The sequence below is a fragment of the Somniosus microcephalus genome, chromosome 7 (assembly GCF_052327205.1).
Source record: "Somniosus microcephalus isolate GS21.2 chromosome 7, FLI_Smic_1.0, whole genome shotgun sequence".
Lineage (NCBI taxonomy): Eukaryota > Metazoa > Chordata > Chondrichthyes > Squaliformes > Somniosidae > Somniosus > Somniosus microcephalus.
Window position 1 is genome coordinate 72,712,572 of NC_140993.1, and position 27,314 is coordinate 72,739,885.

The 27,314-nt window shown below is 42.6% G+C and overlaps 1 protein-coding gene across 5 annotated transcripts in view; it reads right to left on the reverse strand.

Annotated features, from left to right (window-relative positions):
- The window catches only part of slc35d4 (solute carrier family 35 member D4), a 289,967-nt gene that overhangs the window by 181,584 nt on the left and 81,069 nt on the right, over positions 1-27,314 (reverse strand). For all 5 annotated transcript variants that reach the window (XR_015078978.1, XM_085992599.1, XM_085992598.1 and 2 more), the window contains exon 13: positions 15,259-15,352. Coding sequence is in view for 4 of the 5 variants with exons in the window: in XM_085992599.1 (XP_085848725.1) it covers positions 15,259-15,352 (94 nt within the window). In the remaining variant the exon portion in view is untranslated. The remainder of the gene's footprint in view (positions 1-15,258; positions 15,353-27,314) is intronic.

The following is a 27,314-nucleotide window of genomic DNA, read 5'->3' on the forward strand; positions in this document are numbered from 1 at the left end:
GGCCAGAAAAAGCAGCAAACCTGAGGATTGGGAGTAGTTTAGGATTCAGCAAAGGAGGACAAAGGGATTAATTAAGAGGGGGGAAATAGATTATGACAGTAAGCTTGCAGGGAACATAAAAACTGACTGTAAAAGCTTCTATAGATATGTGAAGAGAAAACGATTGGTGAAGTCAAGCGTAGGTCCCTTGCAGTCAGAATCAGGGGAATTTACAATGGGGAACAAAGAAATGGCAGACCAATTAAATACATACTTTGGTTCTGTCTTCACAAAGGAGGACACAAATAACCTCCCAGAGATGTCAGGGAACATAGGGTCTAATGAGAGGGAGGAACTGAATGAAATCTGTATTTGTAGGGAAATGGTGTTGGGGAAATTGACGGGATTGAAGGCTGATAAATCCCCAGGACCTGATAATCTACATCCTAGGGTACTTGAGGAAGTGGTCCTAGAAATAGTAGATGCATTGCTGGTCATCTTCCAAAATTCTACAGACTCTGGAACAGTTCCCATGGATTGGAGGGTAGCTAGTGTAACCCCACTATTCAAAAAAGGTGGTAGATAGAAAACGGGGAATTATAGACCGGTAAGCCTGACATCGGTAGTGGGGAAAATGCTAGAGTCCATTATAAAAGATGTAATAGCAGAGCACTTGGAAAACAGTGACAGGATCGGACAAAGTCAACATGGATATACAAAAGGTAAATCGTGCTTGACTAATCTACTGGAATTTTTTGAGGATGTAACTGGTAGAATAGATAAGGGAGAACCAGTGGATGTGGTGTATTTGGACTTTCAGAAGGCTTTCGATAAGGTCCCGCATAAGAGATTAGCATGTAAAGTTAAAGCACATGGGATTGAGGGTAAGGTACTGACTTGGATAGCGAACTGGTTGGCAGACAGGAAGCAAAGAGTTGGAACAAACGGGTCTTTTTCCGAGTGGCAGGCAGTGACTAGTGGGGCACCGCAGGGATCGGTGCTAGGACCCCAGCTATTCACAATATATATTAATGATCTAGACGAGGGAACTAGATGTAACCTCTCCAAGTTTGCAGACGACACAAAACTGGGTGGGCGTGTGTGCTGTGAGGAGGATGCCGAGAAACTCCAGTATGATTTGGACAGGTTGGGTGATTGGGCAGATGCATGGCAGATGCAGTATAATGTGGATAAATGTGAGGTTATCCACTTTGGTGGCAAAAACAGAAAGACAGATTATTATCTGAACGGCAATAGATTGGGAGAAGGGGAAGTGCAACGAGACCTGGGTGTCCTTGTGCACCAGTCGCTGAAGGTAAGCATGCAGGTGCAGCAGGCAGTTAAGGCGGCAAATGGTATGTTGGCCTTCATAGCGAGAGGATTCAAGTACAGGAGCAAGGATGTCTTGCTGCAGTTGTACAGAGCCTTGGTGAGACCACACCTCTAGTATTGTGTGCAGTTTTGGTCGCCTTATCTGAGGAAGGATGTTCTTGCCATGGAGGGAGTACAGCGAAGATTCACCAGACTGATACCTGGGATGGCAGGAATGACGTATGAGGAGAGATTGGGCTTATATTCACTGGAGTTTAGAAGAATGAGAGGGGATCGCATTGAAACTTATAAAATTCTAACAGGACTAGACAGACTAGATGCAGGAAGGATGTTCCCGATGGCGGGGGAGTCCAGAACCAGGGGTCACAGTCTAAGGATAAGGGGTAGGCCATTTAGGACAGAGATGAGGAGGAATTTCTTCACCCAGAGAGTGGTGAACCTGTGGAATTCTCTACCACAATAGGCAGTTGAGGCCAATTCATTAAATATATTCAAGAGTTAGATATATTTCTTAAGGCTAAAGGGATCAAGGGATATGGGGAGAAAGCAGCGACAGGGTACTGAATTTGGATGATCAGCCATGATCTCATTAAATGGCGGAGCATGCTCGAGGGGTCGAATGGCCTACTCCTGCTCCTATCGTCTATGTTTCTATTAACTCTGAGATTGATTGATTTTTTAAGCAAAGGTTCATATGTAGTTAGATCGCAGATCAGCCATGATCTCATTGAATGGCGGAACAGATTGAGAAGTTAAATGGTCTACTCCTGTTCCTATGTAAACATCAGTAACAGAAAACACAACTTACAGTGCAGTCATCTACCAAACAGGAGTCTGTTATGCAAGAATCGAGAATTTCAAAACACGCATATTCTGCTAATCTGTAATATCAGTACTGCAGATCAACTGCAATAAAAGGTACATTAGTAAAAAGGTGTTAATATAAGAACACCAATAGATTTTATATTAATCAAACAGTTGCTATAGTGGCTAAGTACGTTGTAAAAAGAAAAAAAAAATGCAACTGCTAGAAATCTGAAATAAAAGAAAGTTCCAGAAATACACAGGTCAACCAGAATTCATGTTCGGACAAAGGGCCTATACCCAATACATTAATCTGTATTTTCTCTTTACAGATGCCAATGGAACGATGTATTTCCAGCATTTTCTGTTTCAATTTTAATTAAGAAACTTGTGTCAGGTAACCATGAACATCACCTATTCAGAAACAAACTGCTCACTTTAGTGTTGCAGAGTTTTCTCAGTAACTGGGACACTTTCAGTTGAACTGTCTCACCCTGACAAATAATTTCACATTGATAGTTTGGCAATGTTCACACTACAGCAGTTACTGATCTTATTCATTTGTTTTATATACACAGTTACATTTTAGAATACTATGCAATGAGCGCCTAGTCCCTTGGTCTTGTGATTGCCCTGGGTTAGGTACAATCCTCTCCACCGCCTACGCCCACCCCCGCAAAGAAAAATACACTAATATCACGATGCAAACACATGAAAACTCAGCCATTGAGCTCCACACTGTAGTGTATTTTCTATGTTAGTGCACTTCCATTTCAGACTATTGAGATGGACCAACCCAGACCAGTTCTTAGCAAACACTCTGTGCCGTCACCCAGCACAGAACAGTCATGACCTGTTAAACACACACAAGATAGAATATTGGCCATCTTGCTTAGCTTGCATAACTTGTAGAAACACAAAATACTACCATTCTCAAAGCACAATTGTATATAGATGAAGAGAAGTTTATAGCAGATGAAGTTATCCAGCCCATCATGCCTGTGCCATTGCCCCGCTCTTTGCCCCAAATCCCTCCATCTTCCCGTGCTTCAAATGTTTATCGATCTTTTCCTTAAAGATGCAGTGGTCTCGGTCTCAACTATTCCATGTGGCAAAGCATTCCATGCCACAACTCGCTGCATTAAAAAAAATTCCCCTAACCTCTATGCTCAGTCTCGGAGACAATGTTAAATTTTCTCTCATCACTTACCCCCCAACCAGAGGAAATCCTCTTTCCCTAGTCACCCTATGAAAAATCTCTATGAAATCTCCTTTCTATAATGCTGGGTCCAAACCTGTACAAAGTACTCAAAACTGTGGCCTAATCATTGCCGAATACAAATCTGCATCCTCAGGTCTCGGTTCTCCCCGCCCTACAACGTTTTTCCATTCTGTTTATACTGTAATTGTTCATTATTCCTCCCAAAATGCATTACATCCTACTTCTCTGAATTAAATTGAATAGAACAAAATTGGACCCAGCACTCTCTCCTGAGGTACATCATTTCCAACCCCAACCCTTCTCCAATCCGAGCAACATCCATCAATTCCAGCCCTTTATTTCCTGTCTTAACTTTTTGTCCATTTTCTCTTCAAATCAAATCAACTTTTATTGTCATTGTTAGTGCACAAGTGCAGTACAACAAAATGTAGGCCTGACTTTTTCTAACAAGCCTCCACTGAGACTTTTCTCAAATGCCCTCTGAAAATCCATATACACGACACTTACTGTAATCCCTTTAGCTATACACTCACTTCTTACAAAAACTCCTAAATTTGTCAAACACAATGTGCCTTTAACATGCTGGCTGCCCTTGATTATCTCATGCATCTCTAAAGTGCTCATGAATTTTTCTTTTAATTAAAAGCACCTTATTTTTGAAGAGAGGTGTGAAAATGGTTTTGTAGTATCTTGGAAGCATGCCAGCTTTAGATAGCTGTATATTACCATCTCTCTCCCGAGCAATCTAAACATGGCACAGCATCACTGTGATACATCCATTATTATCCCTGAAAAGTCAATGGAATCACTCAAAAACTTTAATAAAAATATGCGAAACTATAAAAACAAAGATTCCCATTAAGAGGTGAGCATAATTTAATATTAATGCAAAATCCTCAGCCAGACCATTTGAGAAATCATAAGATACCAAATGCAGCTTTGACTAGGATAAAGGCTGTGATCATCTGTTGGGTGATTAAAATTATGGTTGATTTAAAAATAATGAATTTAAATTTCTATAGCACCTTACAATGTCCTCAAGAAGTCTCAAAGTACTTCATTACAAAGAATAGCTTGTAATTGCAGATACTTATGCAGGCAAACATGACAGCTAATTTGCACACTGTAAAGGTCCCCCAGACAGAAAATGAAATTGATATTTAAAAAACTTAACAAAAGGAAATTCTGACAAAGGGTCACAGACTTGAAAAGTTAACTCTGTTTCTCTCTCCATGGATGCTGCCTGGCCTGCTGAGTATTTCCAGCATTTTCTGCTGTTATTTCAGATTTCCAGCATCCGCAGTATTTTGCTATTGTATTAACAAATGGAAACTCCATCTCAAGTTTTATGAACTATTTCTCTTATAAAGCCTACTACAGAATTCTCTTGTAGCTACCTGACACCATTGTGGGAGCACCCTCACCACAAGGACTGCAGCGATTCAAGAAGAATGCCCACTACCACCTTCTCAGGGCAACTAGGGAATAAATAGCAGCCTCGTCAGCAATGCCCGCATCCCGAGGAGGAATACAAAACAAAATCATAGCCCTTTTAGCTCTAAACCTATAATTTTTAAACTTATTTCTGTAAAATTAACTGCGATGACTTGTTTTCTTAAGATATTGGGCCGGATTTTCCGACCCCCATGGGTGTGTACACACCAGTAGGGGTCTCAAGTGCCGGTTTCAGGTATGCGACGAATCCTCCTGACAGATCATCCGCCCGCCTGCTTTCTGCAGAACCTCCGCCCGCTGAAAACCCTTTTACCAGCATGAGAGTTTAAAAAAGTAAAAACATTTCCTCTCATTTATAATTTAAAAAATACTTTTAAAAAAGGTAAGTTCAGTTTTAGCCCCGTAAAAAACTTAATTTTTTTCAAAAAATTAAATTTTTGTTTAAAATATTTAATTTAATGTAATTTTAACTAATTTTAAATACGTGATTTAAAAAAATGTATTTAATGTTTAACTGTTTTTTAATGCGATCACCATTCATACTTTTGACAGATCTATGCGGAGAGACCTGTCAAAGGAGTGCAGGGGGATTCCCTTCTTTGATTGGCTCCCCATGATTCCAGGGATGCTTGCGAACCGCCTGCGCCCCTGGGATACCTGGGCCTCTGCACTCGCACCAGGAGGGGCCCAGGATCGGAAGTGTTGGGACCTACGGAGCACGCAGGTAAGTTCGTAGATTTTTCCCGATCGGAGGCATCCACACGCAGGAAGCCTCCAATCGAAAAATCCGGCCCATTATTCTTTCATAGAATGAGACAGCACAGAAGGAGGCCATTCTTGCCTGTGCCGGCTCTTTGAAAGTGCTATCCAATTAGTCGCACTCCCCTGCTCTTTCCCCATAGCCCAGCAAATTTTTCCTTTTTAAGTATTTATCAAATTCCCTTTTGAAAATTACTATTGAATCTGCTCCCGCCACCCTTTCAGGCAGTGCATTTTAGATCCTCATAACTCACTGTGTAAATGTTTTTTTTCTTCTGGTTTATTTGCCAATTACCTTAAATCTGTGTCCTATTGTTACCAATCCTTCTGCCACTGGAAACAGTTATTCCTTACTTACTCCATCACAAACATTGATGATTCTGAGCACCTCTATCAAATCTCCCCTTAACTTTCTCTGCTCTAAAGGAGAAGAACCCCAGTTTCTCTAGCCAAAGAAATTTTCTTCGTAACACATTCAAAATCTTCAGGTTGATGGAAAGGTTGGTTCATAATCAAACTCGAGTTCTTGAAATTTAAAGGGGTGCAGTGGAACTCTGCGCATCGGGCGCCTTACTATGTTAGAGGTGCTCTATAAATGCAAGTTGTTGTTGTTACAGTGACCACTAACGAGAAGCCGAGATAATCAATATAATCGGCTGGTCTGTTCAATGCTCACTGGCACTTTCAACAGCCAATTAACGCTGCTCAGCTTCGCTTCCCAATACACTGTAACAAGAACGTTAGTATTTTAAATTTTATTCTACTCATTGCACTCAACCCAAAATCATGACTCTGACTGCAACATGTGGGGCTTAGCAACATATTAAATACAAACAATGCTCCATTCAGAGTGGCAGTTTTCAGTTAAGAGTAATGAATAAACCAAAACAAAAGCGCCAACATTCCTTTTAAAGCACCAACAACTCAGTGCATCATGAGGGAAGAGGCTGTGCAATTAATTAGCTGATTACCAGCAAGTACGCAGCAGCCCGGTGGCCCGGGGTACGCAGCAGCCCGGTGACCCAGGGTACTGTGGTGATTATTTCCTATGTTTAATAAGAAGTATTGTGATTGGTGAATGGGGTGGTTGTTCTGTGTTAGTAAGAAGTATTGTAATTGGTTGTTTGTTTCTACCTTGAGATATATGCTGTAAACTCATTGGTAGTGGATGTCAGGTGATTTGTGGTGGCCATTTTAAATTCAGTTCTCTCCAGTCATGGTTGGAGACTGGTGTTGAAAGATGTGCTACTGGATTTTTAAAGTTAATAAAGCCTAGATTAGAAAGGCAAATCTACTCTTTATCTCAATTTATTAACTTTTTATCAGAATGGAGCGATATCTTCAATCGGAACGATTCAATGCTGACCCTAATTCTGCAGGAGTGGATGATAAATGGAAACATTGGTATTGTACATTTACAAACTTTTTGGGTGTGTTGGAACAAGAGTCGCTGAATAAGCTGAATATGCTGATCAACTACATTGCTCCGGATGTGTATAAGTATATTTTGGACTGTAAAACTTACGAATTGGCTATTTCTACATGGGAGAAGATTTTTGTTAAACCAAAGAATGAGGTATTTGCACGTTATCTTCTATCTGCCCGTAGGCAGCAGGTGGGAGAATCTTTGGATACTTATTCACAAGCACTTCGGCACCTTAGTGCTAACTGTAATTATAAAGCCGTGACGGCCGAAGAATATAAGGAAGAATCGGTACGGGATGCTTTTATTAATGGACTACTGTCTAGATCAATTCGTCAGCGGTTGTTAGAAAATAAGACTTTGGATCTCAAGAGTGCTTTTGAGCAAGCATCTACATTGGATACGGCTCAGAGAAGTTCGGATTCTTATGCTCTTTCTAATCGGCCTGCGACTGTGGTTTCGGCAGTTCCGGACGAAAAGGAATTAGGTGGACTTAATGGGAGTGGTTTACTAGATTCTGAAACAGTTTCTACTTCGGCGGCTGTTGCCTCTAGGATTCAGAAGTGTTATTTTTGCGGGAACGTCCGGCATCCTCGTTTGAAGTGTCCTGCCCGGGAGGCTGTGTGTAGTAAATGCGGCAAGAGAGGTCATTATGCACGTGTTTGTAAATCATTAGGTTCAATTACCTCCTCTTCTGCGACTATTCAACCTGTAGAGAGGGCGTTTATTGCATCAATTTCTGCTGCATTTGCTCATGGCCTAAACAAAGCTATAGTTATGGCCCAAGTTAATGGGTTAGAAGTGAAGGCTCTCATAGATACGGGCAGTACCGAGAGTTTTATAAGTCTTCAGTTTGCGAAGGAAAAGTGTTTGAAAATCTTGCCTGTTACTTATCAGGTGTGTATGGCTCAGACGACCCTTACTTCACAAGTAGCTGGTTGTTGCCTTGTGAAATTGATTCTTCTAGGTAATACGTATACTGATATACGCCTATCTGTTTTGCCTAATCTTTGTGCGGATATTTTGATTGGTCATGATGTGCTTAAATTACACGAGTCTCTCAGTCTTTCATTTGGAGGGACTAAGCCACCCTTATCCATTTGTGGATTAACTTCTTTATCCATTTCTCCATTATCACTTTTTTCCAATTTGATGCCAGATTGTAAGCCAATTGCTACCAAATCAAGAAGGTATAGCAGTCAGGATAGAGAATTTATTAATTCTGAAGTCCAACGTCTTTTATTGGAAGGAATCATTGAACCTAGTTGTTCGCCTTGGCGGGCTCAGGTAGTTGTCACCACTAACGAGAGGCATAAGAAACGAATGGTGATAGACTACTCTCAAACTATTAATAGGTATACTCAATTAGATGCGTACCCTTTGCCTAAGATTGATGAGCTTATCAACAAAGTATCTCAGTATAAGTTTTTTTAGCACTATTGACTTAAAGAGTGCTTATCATCAGATTCCTATTGTTAAGAGAGATCAACCATATACAGCCTTTGAGGCTGGTGGAAAGCTGTATCAGTTTTGCCGAATACCATTTGGTGTTACTAATGGCGTTGCTTGTTTTCAACGGGCAATGGATGCTTTTATAAGTGATAACTCTCTCTCTGACACCTTTTCATATTTAGATGATATCACGGTGTGTGGTAAATCAAGGGTGGAGCATGATTCTAATTTAGAAAGATTCCTTCAAGCTGCGGAAAAAGTTGGTTTAACTTTTAATAAAGAGAAGTGTATCTTTTCGACTACTGAGGTAAATCTACTGGGGTATATTATCTCGGGAAATAAGATTAAACCAGATCCAGAACGTCTGCGACCATTGATCGATTTACCTTATCCTACTAATTCTAAGGCTTTGCAACGAGTTGTTGGACTGTTTTCTTACTATTCTAATTGGATTGCAAACTTTTCGCAGCAGATCTGGCCCCTTATACGGGTTACGACATATCCTCTATCATGGGAGGCCAGGACATGTTTTGATAAATTTAAAAAGGATATCCTAGGAGCAGTTGTGCATTCTATTGATGAGCAGGTTCCCTTTGTGATTGAGACGGATGCTTCTGATTTTGCAATTGGGGCTACTCTGAACCAAAATGGAAGACCTGTGGCCTTTTTCTCACGTACTTTGAACAATAGTAAAAAAAGACATTTTTCAATAGAGAAAGAGGCATATGCAATAGTAGAAGCACTGCGTAAATGGAGACATTATTTATCGGGGCGACATTTCACGTTGGTAACCGATCAAAAATCTGTGTCCTTTATGTTTGATGTTAAACATTTTGGAAAGATCAAAAATGATAAAATAATGAGGTGGAGGATTGAGTTGGCATGTTACCATTTTGATATAGTTTATCGTCCGGGGAAGGATAATGTTGCTGCTGATGCACTGTCGAGGGCTTATTGTTCTGTGATTCACAGAGATACGCTTATTAATCTTCACAATGCCTTATGTCATCCTGGGGTTACGAGGATGATACACTTCGTACGCAGTAAGAATTTGCCCTTTTCAGTTGAAGACGTCAAGCGGATGACTTCATCATGTTCTATCTGTGCTCGGTGTAAACCGAATTTCTTTAAGCCTCAACGAGCTCATCTTATAAAGGCTACTTCTCCTTTTGAACGTCTGAGCATTGATTTTAAGGGGCCTCTTCCTTCAACGACTCAAAATCGATACATATTTACTGTTGTGGATGAGTTTTCAAGGTTTCCTTTTGCTTTTCCTTGCGCAGATGTATCAGCTGCTAGTTATCAAATGTCTGACTCAACTTTTTGTCATCTTTGGGATGCCTGCGTATATCCATTAGGATCAGGGAAGTTCTTTTATGTCTTCCCAGTTGAAGGAATACCTTCAGAGTCGGGGAATTTCTACTAGTAGAACTACCCCGTATAACCCCCAGGGTAATGGACAGTGCGAATGATACAATGGGGTGATCTGGAAGGCAGTTATGTTGGCTTTGACATCCCAGAACCTTAAGAATACACAGTGGGAAATGGTACTGCCTGATGCCCTGCATTCCATTAGATCATTGCTTTCAACGGCTACTAATGTGACCCCATGAAAGGCTCTTTAATTACCCGCGGAGATCTACTACGGGATATTCGGTACCTTCATGGCTTACTATGCAGGGACCTGTGCTGCTTCGACGCCATGTTAGATTGTCAAAATATGATCCTTTAGTGGAGGAGGTGGAGCTGTTGGAGGCAAATTCCCAATATGCTCATATTCGATTCCAAGATGGGAAAGAAAGTACTGTTTCAATTAAAGACTTGGCTTCTTGTGGTGGCCAGCCCTCTTCTGAGGATACTAATAATAGTCATGATTCAGATAGTGTGGATGTTGTTATAGATACTACGAATATTTCCAATCCTATTGCAGATAATCATACTTCTATTAGTCAGCCTTTGATGGATGTTCATGACCGTCCTAGTTTACTTCCTGATGGGATTTCTAATCCGGAAACCGTTGATAATCGGGATATGGATAGCCTTCCTGCAGAAGATACTTCGGTGTCTCCGGGTGTGGGAGGGCAAGGAATTTCACCAAGGTTAAGAAGGTCGACACGAACAAGATATCCGGTCGACCGATTGAAAATGGACTTTTAAATTGATAGTAATGTTTTAAAATTGTTGAAATATTATATTTGTATTTTAGTTGTAAATAAATTAATTATAAATTGTAAAGGTTATTTTAGGTTGGAGCATGTTCTAAAAGGAGGGGTGAATGTGGTGATTATTTCCTATGTTTAATAAGAAGTATTGTGATTGGTGAATGGGGTGGTTGTTCTGTGTTAGTAAGAAGTATTGTAATTGGTTGTTTGTTTCTACCTTGAGATATATGCTGTAAACTCATTGGTAGTGGATGTCAGGTGATTTGTGGTGGCCATTTTAAATTCAGTTCTCTCCAGTCATGGTTGGAGACTGGTGTTGAAAGATGTGCTACTGGATTTTTAAAGTTAATAAAGCCTAGATTAGAAAGGCAAATCTACTCTTTATCTCGGGTATGCAGCAGCCCGGTGACCCAGGGTACGCAGCAGCCCGGTGACCCAGGGTACGCAGCAGCCCGGTGACCCAGGGTACGCAGCAGCCCGGTGACCCAGAGGCTGTACTGCCTTGAGAGCAAGTTGAGAGAGAAAACAAGAGTACACTGAAATGAAACAAAACTGTCAAAAATATATTTTTTCCTCCCTCTAAGGACACCATGCAGAGGGCATTAGGACCTTAATCTACTGATCATGTGGTGCAGCCTGAGTGAGGTCGAGACAGGCTCCCTCTATGGACAACGTAGTAAAGAGTGACATAACTAGCCCCCAAGGAGAACACAGAGTAGATATGAAATTAGGGCTGGGATCTGAATTCAACTTAATTAATCACTAGCACTGGGTTTTTTTCAAAATTGAAAATTTCATTAAATCAGGTTTCTTCGTGGTTCCAGCAACAACAACTTGCCTTTTTTTAAATAAAAAAAAGCAAAATACTGCAGATTCTGGAAATCTGAACCAAAACCAGAAAAAGCTGGAGATACTCAGCAGCTCAGGTAGCATCTGTTGAGAAAATGAGACCATTGAAACTTTTCCTCAATATAAAACTTTTTCTCAGAGCATCTGTGCAGAGGGACAAAGAAGCTACGACATCATTATCACGATTGGCAGCCTAGCCCAGCGCCACAGGTGAGCACAGATGGGGTATGTTGTCAGGCATGCTCTAGAAGCTAGTTTATTTTTAAATTTGGAGAAAAGCCAAAGAAAGATAGTTCAAAGAATTTGTCATTTTCCAAATATTAATTAGTTCTTTCAATTTCTTTTCTTTAAAAATTATTTTTGTGTGGGATGTGGATGATACTGGAAATGCCCATCCCTAGTTGCCGAGAAGATGGTGGTGGGCCATCGCTTTGAACCGCTGGGGTCTTTGTGGCAATAGTGCTCCCAACAACTGTGTTTGGAAGGGAATTCCACGATATTGACCCACCAGTGATGAAGGAATAGCAATACGTGTCCAAGTCAGGATGGTGTGCAACCAGGAGGGGAACTTATAAAGTGACGATGCTCCCACGACAATTTTTTTCAAAATGTTAAAACATTGCCTGTGGTTTGGTAGCTCTTTGGTTAGAATCTGGATGCATTTTGGCAAAAAAGTTAACAGCAACAACTTGCATTTATACAGCCTCTTTAAATGTAGTAAAACGTCCCAAGGCACTTCACAGGAGCGGTATTAAACAAAATTTGACACCAAGCCACATAAGGAGATGTTACAGATGACCAAAAGCTTGGTTAAAGAGATAGGTTTTAAGGAGCGCCTTAATGAGAAGAGGGAAGTAGAGTTGCGGAGAGTTTTAGGGAGGGAATTCCAGAGCTTAAGGCCTGGAGTGACTAACTTTAGTGAGTTTATTAATGGAACAAGGTGGACAAATCCCAGATTAAATATGCATTTTAAATCATAAAAAGGACCTTTGGTTTGTCTATAATTATCCTCTATGTAATTAAGTTATTGGGGCAGAACTTGCTCAGTGTAAAAATTGCACAACCCACAATAATAATTCACTTTCCACATTATTTGAATAGTATTATAGTGAAGTTGCTACACGTCTGCAATGACTATCTGAATTCCGGCCGCCACCAAAAGGGTAAATGTTAAAAATACGTAATATGTGGAGCCGGGAGGAGCGGGAGTGCTCCTTCTGACCTCCGCTCTATATCCGCCGCCCCCACTCCGATCATGACCTCCATTTCCTCCCACTGCCCCCACACCACACCCCGCCCCCCTGAAATGTTACCTATTTTTTTCTCCACAGACGCTGCCTGATCTATTGAGTATTTCTAGCATTTTCTGTTTGTATTTCAGATTCCCAGCATCCACAGTATTTTGCTTTTGTATTAAAAGATTGCTGCATGCTTTAGAACAGGGTTAGTCAAAAGAAATCGGTTGTTTATTATACTAGATGTTTAAGAGCTTGTTCCAAGGCTTTAACTATGGGATTCAACCAGCATCATAAACCATAAGGCAAGGCAAACAAAAGGATATCGGAACCCTCAGCATCATGGTCAAATACTCTCGGACAACTTGCATTTTAATGCAGCGGACACAGCCAGGGCTATTTTCGTTTTGTTAAAGTGGGAGAGCAGCACTGGCTGGAGTCATACCTTGCACAAAGGAAGATGGTTGTGGTTGTTGGAGATCAATCATCACAGCCCCAGGACATCGCTGCAGGAGTTCCTCAGGGCAGTGTCCTAGGCCCAACCATCTTCAGCTGTTTCATCAATGACCTTCCCTACATCATAAGGTCAGAAGTAGGGATGTTCGCTGATGACTGCACAGTGTTCAGTTCCATTCACAACTCCTCAGATAATGAAGCAATCAATGGCTGCATGCAGCAAGACCTGGACAACATTCAGGCTTGGGCTGTGTGGAATGTGGCAAGTAACATTCGTGCCACACAAGTGCCAGGCGCTGACTATCTCCAACAAGAGAGAGTCTAACCATCTCCCCTTGACATTCAATGGGATTACCATAGTCGAATCCCCCACCATCAACATCCTGAGGGTCACCATTGACCAGAAACTTAACTGGACAAGCCACATAAATACTATGGCAACAAGAACAGGTCAGAGGCTAGATATTCTGCAGTGAGTGTCTCACCTCCTGACTCCCCCAAACCCTTTCCACCATCTACAAGGCACAAGTAAGGAGTGTGATGGAATACTCTCCACTTGCCTAGATGAGTGCAGCTCCAACAACACTCAAGAAGCTCAACAGCATCCAGGACAAAGCAGCCTGTTTGATTGGCACTCCATCCACCACCTTAAAAATTCACTTCCTCCACTACTGGCGCACTGTGGTTGCAGTGTGTATCATCTACAAGATGCACTGCAGCAACTCGCCAAGCCTGTGACCTCTACCACCTAGAAGGACAAGGGCAGCAGGCGCATTGGAACACCACCACCTCCAAGTCCCCCCCCGCCCCCCAAGTTCCCCACCATCCTGACTTAAAAATTTATCACCAATCCTTCACTGTCGCTGGGTCAAAATCCTGGAACTCCCTCCCTAACAGCACTGTGGGAGAACCTTCACCACATGGTGAGCCACCTTCTTGAACCACAGCAGTCCACCACCTTCTCAATGGCAATTAGGGATGGGCAATAAATGCTGGTCTTGCCAGCGACGTCCACATCCCAGGAAGGAATTTTAAAAAGTGACTGGACCGTGCAAACTCACTGCTTCTCTGTCGTTTGAGCAATGAAAAAGTTCACACAAGATTTTCGTCCCTTTGCAACTTTGATCAATCCCCACAATAACTAATTGTTATTGTGGTTCTAAGTATGCCTGCGGTTTCTGCGGATTCTCAGTGCCTGATTCACCATAACACCATGAAAAGATATAGATGGGTTTCCCCCTTTATTTTCCAAAAGGTAAAGTGCTGTGCCAATAAGATGATAAAGCATCAGGTAACAAGTACGCTGTACTGCCCTTTTTTTTTTAAGCAGACGGGCTCAATTTAAAAAAATATATCTATTTATTGTAATGAGTTAACAGTAACTGTACTATGAAATTTTGCACTAAGCAAGGCAGGCTTGGTAGAAATTTATATGCTGTTTAACAGTCTATGTGGCCTTTTTTCTTCCATGCACCAATTTTCTCTCCATAGGGGCTTTCATCTTTGCATAGCCTCTCTTGGCTAACAGGACAGTCCAGCCCACAGACATCTCCAAGGCCACCATTAACCAGATAACAGGTGAAGGTTTGTACTAGTTCATACCTCCTTTTCCCAGTCAAAATGTCTCAACAGAAAAAGCAGATTCACACAGCAGGCAGGTCTGGGGCTAAACAATAGCACAATTTGGTTGAAAGCTCAGTATTTTTGATGTTGATTCATGAAAGCATAATATCAGCTAATTAGTAAAATAAGGTATTTTGCATCCAATAAATGACCCAGTGGCAAAGCAAACACCATCAAACACAGTAGACCTGCCCTAAAACAGGTTTTGAATACAAAAAAGTGGTATAGTTAGAACTGGGTTATGGAGATGATGTTTCATATAGGTTCCCCATAAATAGTAGGACAACTGTATAATTTTGAATGAAGGTTACTTTGCAAGATTGTGGTATAGTAACTGGTTAAGGACTGCATTATAATGAATGGCAGCTAAACAAGGTGGTGTCAGATTGAGAGGATAGGACGGTTGTGTGCATCAATTGTTCTGGGAGATGAGTTATCACGCTCTACCATCGATTAACACGCTGCTAAAAAAAAACACCAAAAAAGCGCAGAGTTTCATTTCCATACCTTTGTAAACAGTGTCCATACACCATATCGCTCTGTAGACAGATAACTCTTCACCTTTACAGAGACCAGCAGCAGGGTCACCCCCAGAATTCCACTAAATAAAGAGAGACAGTCCTTACTGTATCAGAAATCCTTTCACTTTACACAGAACACTGAATGTGGCACAATATTAATTTGTTAATGTACAACTCTATGAATTTGATGGCAAAAGAAACAAACCATTAAAATGTTAGCCTCGGCTAAGCTTGGTCGAACCAAAACCAAATCTACTTAAACTCTCTACTTGAGCTCTATCCATCACCTAATGGATGAAGCCATCGCCCGGTGTAGTACGGAGCTGTACAGACCAAAAGTTAGCAGGCTCGATTCCAGCTATCGGCAGAGTACTGAGGGGCATTATTTGGGGCCCTACAACAGACTTAAGCATTAGAACAAGAAAGGTCTGTCAGGGTTCCGGGTCGTATCATTATCCAGCGACCCCGGTGGAAAATGTACGTGTGTGGAGATCAAGTGGGGACAGGATTGGGCTTAGCTTGGAGGCCTTCAATGATCAAATAGCCAGCCAACATTCCTAACCAAAGCTCACACATCAAGAATGGCCACTTTGGTGAATAAATGAAGTATGTGGAACCATATCCCCAGCAACTGGGTCTTTAAAAGAGATGAGAAAATTGGAAAAAAAAATTACTACTTAAACCTAGTAAAGATGCAGCATCGGTTCTATGGCTGATTGATGAGGAAAAGTTGAGCATACATTACAGAAAGTCAAGATTTTAAAATAGCTTATGCGAAAATACTTAAAAGAACTGTGTGGGATGTACAAACATGAAAGAATTTCCACATGAATAGGCTTTTTGGAAAGTAAATCATGCACTTGCTTAGGTTAAGATTACTAAGGAAATGCTATGCCAAATAATGAAAACCTATGCTGCAGAATCCAGGAGTAGTATGCTTGATCAACAAACTTATTTTCAGCACTTTCTGAATGTATATTGTATTTGATTTAGTTTTGCATATGAAACTAAATCAACTAACAGTTTTAAATTGCTTTTAGAAATCTTTGCAGGCTACATCACTCCACGACACCCCTCCATGGTCAGGTTGGAGCTGCAAGGGAGCCTGTAGCTTTAGTGGCCCCAAATGAACAAGACATGCCTGCAGAGTTCATCGCATTACTCTTTGGCTTGAGTGCATGTTCTCACTGAAGCTCTGCCCTTTGCTGCAGTGATTGGAGCAGAGGGGTTCGTCAGTGCCTCTGCATTATGAGGACTGGTTGCCTGTGCTGTCAATCTCTCAGTTTCCTCTAACTACCAACTTGAAATACAAGGAAATGGAGAGTCCTCGTGCTGGAGATGATCGGCATGAGCCCACTGAATGGACCAAGTTAACAGTTCTACAGGGCTTTCAGCCAAGAACATTTTTAATTGGAGCCAAAAATCAACTTCCAGGCTCCAGTTTACCCACCTGAGTATTGTGCTCATTAAATAAAAGCAAATTCTTCCACTATCATTTTTACTTAAATTTATGGAATATGGTGAAATTCTCCCTCTGGCCTTTAGAAAAGCTTTGACAAAAAAAAAGTGACGTGTCAATTGTCATTTAAAAAAGACTTGTATATTGGTCCCTTTGTAAAATACAATTTCTCTATGGCTTCCAAAGACAGCATTATAAAAGGGTGGAGCGGAGCTCTGCTATGTTAAATAAAAAGGCTGGTTACTGCCAGAAACTATGAAGTAATTTTTTTCCCCCCAAGAGAACTCTGAAGAAAGAAAGAAAAGCACACAAAATGTGTTGTTGAGTCCGTAAATATTATTGAGGAACATTTCCCGTCAGCAAAACTCAGCTGCTACCAAAAGAAGAAGTGAGAATCGGCAAGAGAACAGTGCTGCCACCATTTCTCGACGGAGTGCTTCACCCAGTGTTTGAAATGTCAATCGTTCTCACTGCTTACTTTCCCCTCCGATTTAATTTGGCGCATGGTTCTAGCTATTTCTCACCACCGGATTGGGACTCAATTGTTGAAATATTGTTGCAAATAAAGGAAGGATTTTTTTTTGGACACTAGACTGGGACAATACAAGTGTTTTTCACCTGCCATCTTTTCTCCCACAACACCATTGGCTTGGAAGAGATCAAAATCTTCCCAGTGGAAGAATCGCAGGCACAAGTCTATGTCAAATCAAACAATTTTGTGAGCATCGCTAATCTGCAGACAAAGGAGGACCTGGATTCTGCAGACCTGGTACTCTGAGCAGTTGTGTCAGGGGGCCAGTGAATGTGGCAATAGAGCAGTGAACATGGATAGTCAACACGAGTTAGAACATGGAAAGACCTTCCCCTTTAATCCACATAACAGATGCAGCTTCCTGCTTTTAACCATGTTTATGTTTGACAAAAGGCCATTCCTCAGATTCTTATTGGTGATTGAAAATCTCACACCTACGATTTGTCTAAATTTGACAGCCATGCCTCCGAGACCCAGATTTGAATCTACCCAAGAATAAGGGGTTGAATCTCTTCAGTCTCTGATGGTCCTGTATGAAATGCGTTTGGGAATTTTATGCTGAGCAGATACCAGTTGAGGCCTGGAATAGGTCTTAGTCCCTCATGTCTGCTTGGTTCATTAGTTAGGGATACGGCTAGTTAACAAAAAAAAAATTCATTTATTTGAGTCAATATTTTGACAACTGAGTCATGACTCTTTCGTGAGAAATTGCCACAACTATGAGGCAGAGTAAATCAACGGAGGGAAAAAAGCCGTGAAAATGATCTGCATTCACAAATGGAGCATAGATTCACAGCACAAAACTGACTATAGTTTGGAAATAAATATAAAATCTCACTCCAAGTAGCCATAGAGGTATTATTGGGGATTAAGGTACATTGTCGGGAGTTTAACTCAGCAGCTATACTTAATTTGGGAATGCTTGAAGCTGATACTTGGTGACAATAGAAAAAATGTTTCATTCTTCACCACTTAAATCTTTCAACTTAATAAGCACAGTTCACCACAAAACCAAACAAATGCACTACACACTGGTGAACAGGGTAATTGTAATGATTTGTTTTTAATAAATTTTGATTCAACCAATTTTCTTAAATTCTATTAATTTCATTAAAAAACCATAGGTTAACTGTAGACCATCAGTAATTCTCCTTGTTGGATGCTGCTATAGCACAAAAAAAAATCGATGCTCTTCTCTTCCCGCCATTAAAAACCTCATCAAAATGTTTCTTTTCAGTCACCTCTCCCAACTTTTCTGCTACTGCTCAGCGCCAGTGTTTAACTGGAAGTACCTTGGAACATTTATGAAAGGCAATATATAAACATCAGCCTTTATTGCTGCTCATTGGCCAGTGAGTGAACGCAAGGGAAGACTACTAAGCAGTTCAGGGCCATCCCAGCATCTGTACAGCGAGAATTTAAAAAGTACAGGGCCTGTAGATTTTCTTGTTTTCCTTTTCCTGTGGGAAAGGGTTTGGCTTTCATTCAATAATTTCCTAGAGTAACAGGTTTGGAAATCAGAAGTCCTGTATGTGGAGAACTGCGGATGCCGACCGTCACGGCATGGCGCATTGCATCTGACCAATCCTGAGAGAAGCCCTTGATCAATGGTGCCTTCTCCCCACTATTGGTTGCAGCCTCCAGCTGCCTTCAAATCTATTCTCCAGAACTTCGTTCCCAAACCCCTTCACCTGTAAAAACCTTCTCAAAACTTTTTTCTCCCCAAGCAAGCTTCTGTTCACCTCTCCTAATCTCTCTCTTCATGGCATGATATCTATTCCCTTGTTCTCTATAAAGCATCGTGGTATTTTTCTACCTTAAAGGTGCTACATAAATGCAAATGATTATTCTCTGCACACACCAGTATGATTTCTGCCTTCTCCAGCACTCAGCGGCAGAACCACCACTTTAGAGTCATAATGGCACAGAAGGAGGCCATTCAGCCCATCGAGTCCGTGCCAGCTCTCTGCAGAGCAACTGAGTCAGTCCCATTCCCCCGCTCTATCCCCGTAGCCCTGCAAGTTTATTTCCCTCAAGTACCTATCCAGTCTTCCCTTGAAAACATTGAGTGTCTCCGCTTTCACCACTTCCGTCGGCAGCAAGTTCCAGGTCCTCACCACTCGCTGCATAAAAAAGTTTTTCCTCACATTGCCCCTGTATCTCTCACCCAAAACCTTAAACCTGTGTGCCCTAGTCCTTGTACCATCAATTGGTGGGAACAGCCTTTCCCCGTCTAGCCTATCCAAACCAAAAACCTGTCGGGGAACACTTCAGCAGTCAAGGACATTCAGCCTTCGATCTTCGGGTAAGCATTCTCCAAGGCGGCCTTCGAGACACACGACAACGCAAAATCGTCGAGCAGAAACTGATAGCCAAGTTCCGCACCCATGAGGACGGCCTCAACCGAGATCTTGGGTTCATGTCACGCTACATGTAACCCCACCTGACGCAGGGTCATCCAGACTCGAGTCGACATTGGCTTGTTCTCTCTACACAGATGCGGCCGGACCTGCTGTGATTTCCAGCAAAAAAAATGTTTTTTGTCTGTTTTTCATACAGACCCCAGCATCTGCAATATTTGACCCCTTGTGACCCCACCTCATTGTTCTTTGATGTAATGTTTTCCTGACTGACCTGTTTGGACACCATTCACACCTTTGATTGCTGTGATTATCTCTCTGCTGAGGTGTGATAAATGGCAGTTGGAAAGATTACCTGTAAACATCTGACATTATTCTCTGACTATATAAGCTGTGTCTTTATGCATTTCTCCACTTCACCTGACGAAGGAGCAGCGCTCCGAAAGCTTGTGATTTCAAATAAAGCTGTTGGACTATAACCTGGTGTTGTGTGACTTCTTACATTTGTCCACCCCAGTCCAACTCCGGCATCTCCACACCTATCCAAACCAGTCATAATCTTGTACACCTCTATCAAATCACCCCTTAAGAGGGAGGGGGAGCCCTTCCAGTAGCGCCCTGCCTCCCTCTTGGGACGCTACTAGTGAAGTTTGGGCATGGGGGTGCTAACTTTTCCAGGGCGCTAAAAGTAGTGAAGATAGCACCCCAAAGGGGGCGCGATCGAATTTTTCCCCCCCTGGACTTTGAATCCCAAAAGGGTTCCCTCAGCCTTTCAAGGTGGATAATCCAGAATACAATTTATTGGCCTTTGGAAAATATAGGCTGCTAACTGAAAGTCAGCACAAATTTGTTAAAGGCAAATCTTGTTTGACTAACTTGACTAAGGTCTTTGATGAAGTAATGGAGAGTGTTGATGAGGGAAGTAATGGAGAATGTTGATGAGGGAAGTAATGGAGAGTGTTGATGAGGGAAGTAATGGAGAGTGTTGATGAGGGAAGTAATGGAGAGTGTTGATGAGGGAAGTATGGAGAGTGTTGATGAGGGAAGTAATGGAGAGTGTTGATGAGGGAAGTATGGAGAGTGTTGATGAGGGTAATGCGGTTGGTGTGTAAGTGGACTTTCAAAAGGCATTTGATAAAGTACCACATAATAGACTTGTTAACAAACTTAAAACCCACTTAAAGGGACAGTGGCAGCATTGATACAAAATTTCCTCAGGGACAGAAAGCAGAGAGTAGTGAACAATTGTTTTTCAGACTGGAGGGAAGTGTACAGTGGTGTGCCCCAGGGGTCAGTATTAGGATCACTGCTCTTTTTGATAAACATTAATGACCTGGACTTGGGTATACAGAGTGTAATTTCAAAGTTTGCTGATGACACAAAACTCAGAAATGTAGTAAACAGTGAGGAGAATCGTAACAGACTTCAGGAGGACATAAACAGACTGGTGAAATGAGCAGACACATGGCAGATGAAATTTAACGTTAGTGTGAAGTGATACATTTTGGTAGGAAGAATGAGGAGAGACAAAATAAATTAAATGGTACCATTTTAAAGGGGGTGCAGGAAGAGTGAGACCCGGGGGTGTATGTACATAAATCTTTGAAGGTGGCAGGACAAGTTGAGATGGCTGTTAAAAAAACATATGGAATCCTTGGTTTTATTAATAGAGGAATAGAGTACAAAATCAAGGAAGTTATGCTAAACCTTTATAAAATGCTGGTTAGGCCTTAGCTGGAGTACGGTGTTCAATTCTGGGCACCACACTTTAGGAAGGATGTCAAGGCCTTAGGGTGCAGAAGAGGTTTACTAGAATGGTAGTAGGGATGAGGGATTTCAGTTATGTGGAGAGACTGGAGAAACTGGGCTTCTTCTCCTTAAAGCAGAGAAGCTTAAAGGGAGATTTAATAGAGGTGTTCAAAATCATGAATGGTTTTGATAGAGTAAGGAGATACTGTTTACAATGGCAGAAGAGCCAGTAACCAGAGGACACAGATTTAAGGTGATTTGTAAAAGAACCAGAGGCGACAGGAGGAAACTTTTTTTAAACGCAGAGAGTAATTGTGATCTGGAATGCACTGCCTGAAAGGGTGGTGGAAGCAGATCCAATTGTAACTTTCAAAAGGGAACTGGGTAAATGTTTGAAGGGAAAAAATACAGGGCTATGAGGAAAGCGCAAGGGAGTGGGACTAATTGGAGAGCTCTTTCAAAGAGCTGGCACAGGCACGATAGACAGAATGGCCTCCTGTGCTGTATCATACTATAATACTATGAAAATGAGTTTTAGTATGGGAGGCGGGGGGGGGGGGGGGGGGGAAGAGCGAAAACAGGAGACCGCACACTGCTTGCCAGCCGACCGCTGCATCAGCCCTCAAGACACACTTGATCAGCAATGGAAGTACAGATCAGCATTGCATCCAGTTGACTGTAGATGCCTAAGAGAGATGCATATTCATGCTCTGGCAACTCGACTGCATTTCTTATGTGACTTGTAATACATTTCCAGGCACTTTAAGCTATGTGACATTTTAATTCACTCCAGTTGATTTGGAAGAAGCTGATAAGTCCACTGAATTTTTTAAATCTTGAAATCAGAAGTGATTCAGGTTTGCTGAAAATGATTTTACACAAATTTTCCATGTATAGTAAACCTAAATAAACTCTTCAGAACGATGGGCTGAATGGCCTCCTTAGGTGCTGTATCTTTTTATGATTGTCTTTTTGGTAATATGGGGAAGGAAGAAATACTTTTTTCAATATATCAGGTATAATAGAGGAAAAGCCTCAATTAAAGTATCACTAGTAATAACTTTCATAATCTCCACAGTATGTTCAAAGAAAACACAGAAACACTAAGTTCTAGATCCCACTGCATGCGGTTTGCAAGTGCCCCTGGGATCACGTGGGCCAGGCAAACCAATCAAAGAAGGGAATCCCCCTTCATACTTTTGACCATTCTCTATGTACAGAACTGTCAAAAGTATGAATGCGGATCACATTTAAAAACACACAAATTTTTTGTTTTAATTACATAATTAAAATTCCATTTAATTAAATACTTAATTTTTTTTAATTTGAAAAAAAAAATCAAATGTTTTTACGGGGCTAAAAATAAACTTACCTTTTTGAAGGGTATTTTAAATTTATAAATGAGTTATTAAATCTAATTTTTCTATTTTTCAGCACTTTTAAGCTGGTAAACGCAGGCCTTACCGCCTGCTTTTACCAGGCGTAAGAATTCTATGGCCTTTCAGCGGGCGGAAGTTATGCAAAAAGTGCAACTCTCCACCCACAGAGGCACTTTTCCTGAGCAGGCGGATGATCTGTCAAGAGGATTCTTGACAAAACGCAAGTGCCGGGTTTTAGCGCATGCCTGAAACTGGCACTTGCGAGGCCCCTACGGGTGCGTACACACCCGTGGGGGTCGGAAAATCCGGCCCATTGTATATGGAAATAGCAGAACCTGTTTGTGAAAGAACCAATGTGCCAATGTTGACTGAGGAATGTAGTGTATGTACTTTGCAGAAGGAACTATATTCTGCAGCCCCTGTATACTGCAGTACCAGTAGTGACCACCCCTGTATATAAGCCTGTGTAGTAACATTTGCATAGTAGTTCCAGGTTGCCTCCATTCAGTAAAGACCTGTTATAACCAACTCCTGCAGTCCGTGTCTCAATTATACACGGATATAATACTGGTGACGAGCAGATACGAACTTACCTACAGTCTGCACCACCTCATGGGGATCCATCCCTGAAGCGAAGTTATCAGAGGTCGAGGCCAGAAGGAAGAAAGAAACAGAAGAAACGGGCGTCGACCGTGGACATCCGCCTCTGAGTCAGCGGAGTTGAAGATTTGCAGGAGAGGCTGTCGAGAGCGGGGCTTGGTTATCCTGTTGATGGTGCTTCAGCTAATCGGGCCGGTGGCAGGTAGTACACTGATCCTTCCTGGGCTGCGGCGGTCCAGAGCTCGAGCGGGTGGCTTTGCAACGGGGCCAAGCAGCGTTGTCGGGAAGAGGAGAGCGAGAGAGAGGGTGGAGCACACAGGGCGCGGCCGGTGCTATGAAGCCGGGCAGCGTACAGACCCGAGAAGAGGGAGGCAAGAGTCCCGCAGGGTTGTTGCGACGACGGGGAAATAATAAAAATTAAACGCGCAGAAAGCCGCGAGGAGCTGCAGTTTGCCACGGGAACCGCGGAGAGCGGCGTTAGCAGCAGCGCGGGGGGAAGTGCGCGAAGACCATAGGGCGTCGCCATCAAGGCATAAAATGCCAGCAACAGCGCTAGCAACAGCGGAGAAGACAGAAAGCGGGGGAGGCGCCATCTTAATCCAGCGGGGAAGGCGGCAAAGCGTGGGAGGCGCCATTTTAGATTTCCAAGATGCCGAAGACTGGCAGTATCACTGCCTTCGATAATGCAATAGAAGACTGGACCATGTATGTGGAAAGAGTCGAGGTATATTGCGAGGCAAACGAAGTAGCCGATGAGAAAAAGGCAACGGTACTGCTAAACTTAATGGCCGCAAGAACGTACGGCCTATTGTGGGACCTGATTACTCCAGCCAAACCGAAGGCGAAGAGTTTTAACGAAATTGTTGCTATCCTACAGGAACACCTAAATCCTACACCGCTGCCGATAGCAGAAAGATTTAAATTCCACAGGAGGAATCAGCATAAAGAGAGCAATGCTGATTACCTTACGGAACTACGTAAGCTATCAAAGCACTGCCAGTTCGGAGCAGGACTGGCAGATACCTTACGGGACAAATTTGTCTGTGGACTCCTGAGTGAAGGAACCCAGAAGAGGTTACTCTCGGAGAAAGAGCTGACGCTAGATAAGGCTTTCAGCGTGGCAGTGTCGTACGAAGCAGCAGCAAGGGGAGCTGCGGAAATACAGCAAAAGCCACAGGAATACGGCACCCACGAAATGACACGGGGATTTGAAAAATGTTATCGCTGCGGCAGAACAACCCATGACCAGAAGGACTGCTGGTCCAAGGACAAAATATGCAGGCAATGCGGAAAGATGGGACACATTGCACGAGTTTGCAGGTCTGGGAAGAAGACCGACGACAACAAAAAGGCTACTAAGGAACCGTACAGGAAAGTACAAAAGATGACGGACAGTAGTTCCGAAGACCAGATGAGCGATAGTGAATCCGGGAACAAGAGACTAAGCTGTCTCAAACTTGACAACGTCATCGCAAAAGAGGATCACCGAACCATTTGAGTCACCCTCACGATAGCAGGGTCCCAAGTCAAAATGGAATTGGATACAGGATCAGCTCTAACCGTCATGAATCGACGAGACTACGAGCGGCTATTCTCACACATACCCTTGAAAGAGACATCCATTGTCTTGAAGACGTATACGGGGCAAAAAGTATACCCCAGAGGAAAAATAAGGGTGCCTGTCGAATACAACGGCAAGGAAAGACAGAGATTGTATCTGTACATACTGCAAGATGGTGGACCACCATTATTGGGACGTGAATGGATCAGAAAGATAAGTTTAGACTGGCACTCCATTCAGGCACTGACGGTGGCTGGTAAAAAGGATGACGACGTCACTCCTGGATGATTGTCAACAATCTTAGCTAACGCCAAAGAGGTATTTCAACAAGAACGGGGAACTCTTAAAGGCGTAACCGCCTCGATAAAAAAAAAGAATGCAATTCCCAAGTTTTTCAAAGCAAGACCGGTACCATATGCAATTCGCCCAGCCGTCGAGGCAGAGCTGGAGAATCTGGAGAATGCAGGCGTGTTATCTAAGGTAGACTGGAGCGAGTGGGCGACACCAATCATTCCGGTCATGAAGAAAACATTAAACAATAAGTTTGAGGAGCCAAGGAAGATTCGCATCTGTGGGGACTTCAAATTGACGGTGAACCCAGTCCTTCACACAGTACAATATCCTCTTCCAAGGATAGAAGATATCTTCGCCTCACTATCTGGAGGGAAGCGTTTTACAAAAATTGACCTAGCACAAGTGTATTTGCAGATGGAGGTTGAAGAATCCTCTAGGAAGTATCTCACGATAAACACTCACAAAGGTCTTTACCAGAATAATCGACTGGTATTCGGAGTAGCATCAGCTCCGGCGATATGGCAAAGAGCGATGGAACAAGTCCTGCAAGGAATTCCGGGGACTCAGTGTTACTTGGACGACATCCTAGTGACAGGTGAAGATGACAGTGAACACCTTGCCAACCTAGAGCAGGTGCTCACTAGACTACGTGAACATGGGCTACGGGCCAATCGCCCCAAATGCGAGTTTTTTAAGAAACAGATATCGTATTGTGGCCACGTGATTGATGAAGAGGGGTTACATAAGTCCCCTGACAAAATTGAAGCGGTAGTTAAGGCTCCAGCGCCTGAAAATGTGTCGCAACTGAGGTCATTCCTCGGATTGGTGAATTACTACCATAAGTTTTTGCCGAATTTGTCCACAATTCTGCACCCACTGAACGCCCTACTACAAACGGGAGTAGTATGGAAATGGAGCGATGAATGTAAGCGGGCCTTTCAGAAGAGTAAAGACCTAATCACTTCAAGAGAAGTATTGGCTCACTACAACCCATCACTACCGATAAGACTGGCGTGTGATGCGTCTCCCTACGGCATTGGGGCGGTACTGTCACATAAATTCCTTGATGGTTCAGAGAGGCCGATAGCTTTTGCGTCACGCTCGTTAACTTCAGCCAAGCATAACTACGCCCAGATTGACAGAGAAGCCCTCAGCCTGGTGTGGGGGGGTGAAGAAGTTCAATCACTACCTGCACGGTCAGAAATTTACTCTAATTACTGATCATCAGCCTCTTGTCTCCATTTTCAACCCTCGGAAGGGCGTACCGATAATGACAGCACAACGGCTACAGAGGTGGTCCCTTTTCCTAGGGGCACACCAATATGACATCGAGTACAAAGGAACTAAACAGCATGAGAATGCTGATGGATTGTCGCGCCTACCGTTGCCGATGGTGGAAGAAGAACTTGCAGTGGATCCAGTGGAGATATTCCACTCGACAATAGTCGAACGTCTCCCTGTGACGAATGCAAACATAGAAAAGGAAACACGAAATGACCCGACACTCTCCAGGGTCTATGATTTAACGGTGAAGGGATGGCCAGCACATGGCGAACCACTGCTGCCAGCATTCTCGCCGAGAAGAGAACAGCTGTCAGTGTGCAGAGGAACCTTGATGTGTGGATCCAGAGTAGTAATTCCACCCAAATTGAAGGATAGAGTGCTCAATGAGCTTCATGAGGGTCATCTGGGAGGGGTAAAAATGAAGAACTTAGCCAGAGCGTTTGTGTGGTGGCCGGGAATCGATAGAGAAATCGAAGAGATGACCAAGAGCTGTACAGGATGCCAGAAGGTCCAAAACGCCCCACCACAAGCCCCTCTACATCCATAGGAGTGGCCCTCATCTCCATGGCAAAGGGTGCACATTGATTTTGCTGGTCCATTTATGGACTCGATGTTTTTAATTGCAGTGGATGCACATTCAAAGTGGCCAGAGGTAATAAAAATGTCCTCAACCACCACAGAAAAAACTATCAGTCTTACGAACCATATTCGCCAGGAATGGGCAGCCTGAACAGATTTGCTCAGACAATGGACCACAGTTTGTGTCTGAAGAGTTCCGGAGGTTCTTAAAGAACAATGGTGTTAAGCATTACACATCCGCCCCA